This window comes from Brassica oleracea, chromosome C3 (assembly GCF_000695525.1).
Source record: "Brassica oleracea var. oleracea cultivar TO1000 chromosome C3, BOL, whole genome shotgun sequence".
NCBI classification, from domain to species: Eukaryota; Viridiplantae; Streptophyta; class Magnoliopsida; order Brassicales; family Brassicaceae; genus Brassica; species Brassica oleracea.
Genome location: NC_027750.1, coordinates 31409992 through 31413903, shown reverse-complemented (window position 1 = coordinate 31413903; position 3912 = coordinate 31409992). Strand labels below are relative to the sequence as shown.

The 3912-nt window shown below is 37.6% G+C and overlaps 2 protein-coding genes across 2 annotated transcripts in view; one reads left to right on the top strand and one right to left on the bottom strand.

Moving 5' to 3' along the window:
- LOC106330377 overlaps positions 1–1851 on the top strand; it is a 7128-nt gene extending 5277 nt beyond the window's left edge. The window contains exons 5-7 of the mRNA XM_013768851.1: positions 636–910; positions 1006–1087; positions 1165–1851. Of these exons, the coding sequence (XP_013624305.1) occupies positions 636–910; positions 1006–1087; positions 1165–1851 (1044 nt within the window). The remainder of the gene's footprint in view (positions 1–635; positions 911–1005; positions 1088–1164) is intronic.
- A 1650-nt stretch (positions 1852–3501) lies between these two features.
- The window catches only part of LOC106330376, a 2353-nt gene continuing 1942 nt past the window's right edge, over positions 3502–3912 (bottom strand). Inside the window, exon 2 of the mRNA XM_013768850.1 lies at positions 3502–3537. Within this exon, the coding sequence (XP_013624304.1) occupies positions 3502–3537 (36 nt within the window). The remainder of the gene's footprint in view (positions 3538–3912) is intronic.

The window sequence follows — 3912 nt, the reverse complement described above, 5'->3', positions numbered from 1 at the left end:
TGACTTTTTTATTCTTTCAAGCATCGCACGAAGAAAAAATGACTCGGTTGGGTGTATATATAGAAAATGTTTCCGACTGTTTTCCTACTGATTTACGACTGAGTTTGCCGACTGATATATTTGGTCGTAAAAGGTTGTTACACCAAACTAGTAACGACATTCACGTGTTTTATACCGGTTTTTGACGACCGAAATGTGACGGTTTCACCTAATATATATCAGTCGCTAAACAGTCACTATATTTCCCGACTAATTACCGACCGATGCTTACCGACTACACATTAGTCTGTAGTCAGTCGCTAATAAACGACTAGGTTTCTACTGAATTCTGTAGTCGTTATTTGGCGACTGATTACCTACTGTTTTATTTCGGTCGTAGCAAAGTCGCTAATCAGTCGTGAATCAGTCGGTATATTTAGCGACTACATAATCAGTCGGTAAAATCAGTCGGCAAAAACGTGTTTTCTTGTAGTGAGTTTAGTACATTGTAATATGGAATGTGAAATTTGTGTAATAGGTTTCTAATGTGTAAAATGTTTGAATGTACTGCTTTGTTTGTGTTATGAATGTAATGCTTTGTTTTTGTTATGAATAAATTGCTTCTTATATGCATTGTTTTTAATTTTAATGAATAGGATGGGAAAAAGATTGCTACAGAAACTAAAGATTTTGATTTTGGATTGAGTACACAAGACTTTAGGGACCTGTCCCAAGCTACATTTGTTGAGGGTTTTGATCTGTCTCAAGTGAAAGTTGAGACCTCAAGGAAATCAAAACCATTGAACATGGCTCCACTGCAGTGGAATGATGAGCAAATAGATCGAACCAAAGAAGACTCACCAGATGCCGCGTTGGTGTTTTTCCGTGAAGAGGATTGGGAAAAAGTTAGAACTTGGTCAACTTCCTCCACGTAAGTACTCTATGCTCATTCATCTGTCATGTATTGTTACATTTTAAATAAAACGTATAATTGTTTTAAACTTTTATCATTGTATTTGGTTTCAGACGTCTACGGATTGGACCTGCCACTTTAGATTTTGAGATTGCTAATCGTCTTATGGATAAATCTGAGTGGGTTGATAGCTTGGTAAACCTTAGAGACTATTAGCTTCCATTTGTGTCTTATAAATACATTGTGTGTGCTAAGATCATCAAAATATGCAAGAGATTGACGCCGCAATGTACGTATTCCGGGAGAGAACATCTTTGAAACGATGGAGACCTCATCGTGTAGCCTTCATGACTGTCGCCTTCAGCAATATGATTAAAAAAGAGTACGGTCTTTTAGAAGCTCAGGGTAGAAAGAACTACATGCTTCATAATTTGCTACTGCAGTACGGTAAAGGGGTCCTTCCACCACATGGCAGGACACAAGAGATATGGAATGTAGATGTGAATCGGATGTATGTCCCTGTTCATGTCAGTGGGAATCATTGGATCACCTTGTGCATCAGTTTCGTGACGAGGAGCATTGATGTGTTCGACTGCTCGGGTAGGAAAAGGTACAAAGAGTTGGATGGGTTCGCAAACCTTATTTCGCGTATTGTCAAGGCAGTTCAGCCTACGAGACACCAGAAGGATTTCGCAGTCGGTGCATATACTGTTTCCTATGTCCCCGTTGGGAAACTGAATAAAAGTGCATGTGACTGTGGCGTCTATGCAGTGAAGTTCATTGAGTGCCATGCGCTTGGATTGGAGTTGTCGTTGTTGCATGATGGTAACATTATCAAAGCTCGCCACAGGGTTTTATGGGATCTTTGGGAAGCAGCTAATGATCCGGAATTGATTGACAGGATGTCAAAGTATCAATCCCCAGAGTGTCTCTCTTCGACTGTAGAGGAGATTCTGTGAGAGAGCTTGGTTTCTAGTTCTAATGTAATGAACAAGATTGCTTAATCTAATGTAGAACTTCTAGTGTTTTATTCTCATTTTTAGGAACAAGACTACTTAATCTATTGTACAACTTCTAGTGTTTTATTATGATTTTTAGGAACAAGACTGTTGAATCTAATGTACATCTTGTGGTTTTATTATCAAGATTTTTTAGCTGAAGAATGCTAGAATGCTTAATCTAGTGTATAGATTATGGTCTTTATGTGTTAACACTGTTTTTAATTAGAACCCTAACCTAAACCCTAAATATACCCTAAACGAAACCAAAACACGGAACGAGACCACAGTCAACCCTAACCTAAACCCTAAACATACTCTAAACGAGACTCTAGAAAAAAAAACCAAATGATGACCTAATCATACCCTAAACACGGAACGAGACCACAAGGTAAGACAATACGAATCACATCCAAAACCATCCCTAAAGTTCAAAACACTAAACTATAGACACTGAGTAATCAAAACTGTTTTACTAGATCTTCAAATGTAATACACTTAACTTGGTTTCTTGTAACCAGATCCAACTCAGCAATCAAACCCGACCAGAACTAGATCCACAATTAACCTAATACCCGACATATTTAAGACCAACTCAGCAATGAGACCCGACTTTTCCCATTTTTTCAGATCTTCTTTTCCGTCAAACTCCTTTTTCTCTCTGAATCAGTTTCTCACACACATGAATACTTCAAGGCGACATTCGTACAGGGTGCCATCTAGGTGCTGGTGCGGAAAGGGGTTGTGATATTCTATTCGAGAACTGATGACAATCCTTACCGACGGTTCTATAGATGTGAAATAGGGGCACGGGTTCATAGTCTTGATTTGTTTTTCGATTCAATCACTGATTTATTATTTTTTTTGTCTGATTCGATTTTCGATTCTGTAGGACAAACATGCTGTTTTTTCATTCCATTTTATTTCTCCTAACTTGATTTTCGTTTCTATGTAGCGAAAGAAGGAAAATCATTTATTTAAGTGGGTTGATGACGCCTTGCTTGATGAGATTCGAAGGGTAGAGGCTGAGCAAGGGAGAATTGTAGAAGAGATTGAAGATCTGAAAAGTAGTATCACACAGACAATAGAAGAAGAAGTTAGGAAGCAGAAAAATTCCCTCGAATTAGGTTGCTTAGGAAGCATTCTATGGCTTTTTGGAAGATTAGGAAGCCAAGAATGAGTGAAATCAGTCTACTGTTTCTAAGTATTTTCTTCTTAGTGTTTTCTTGTCATCTTTACCAGTCTATTGGTTCTTAGTATTGGCTTCGATTTGTGTTTTGTTGTTACAATGTTTGTGTCGACTTTACCAGTCAAGTGGTTCTTAATATTTTGATCTCAGTGTTATGTTCTTACAATCCACCTTTCTTGTTGAAAACTCGGACATCAGCTATTGTCAAACAAACTCAAACTCAAACTCGAAAGCATAGCTGAACAAAACATAACTAAACAAACAGAGAGATAGAGAAGTGGGGAGAAAATAATGCTAATGTATAACAATGAAACTGAGAAATTAACCATACGAGAATTATCCAAAGTATAACAATCAAAATGAAAACAAAGTTGATAGTTTTTAGAATAAAAAAACATACGAGACAATGTAATACTGCACTTTCAAACACCACAACTTGCATACTTGAACAGACCAACCTGTAACACAAACAATCATACATGAAACACAATTAAATCGAGCTAAATCGAGATTGAAAAACATATAAACGAACTGGCTATATAAGCTGACCCTTACCATATGTGACTGGCTATATTGGTATTTTACAAGTTGCTCTATTGTGCCCACTAATACCACATCTACAACACTTGCGAGGCTGCCTCTTTTGTGATGTTTGCGATGACCGAATTTTATCTTCAACACTTTCATATCTTCGTTTTCTATTCCTTCCAACTGATCTTCTTGTGTCTGGTGGTAGCACATTGACTTCGACAACATCTTCTGGTATGGACCAAGCATCCTCAGGAACAGCAATAGGATTGATGCTTTCATGATAAGCTTCTCGCCAAGCTTCT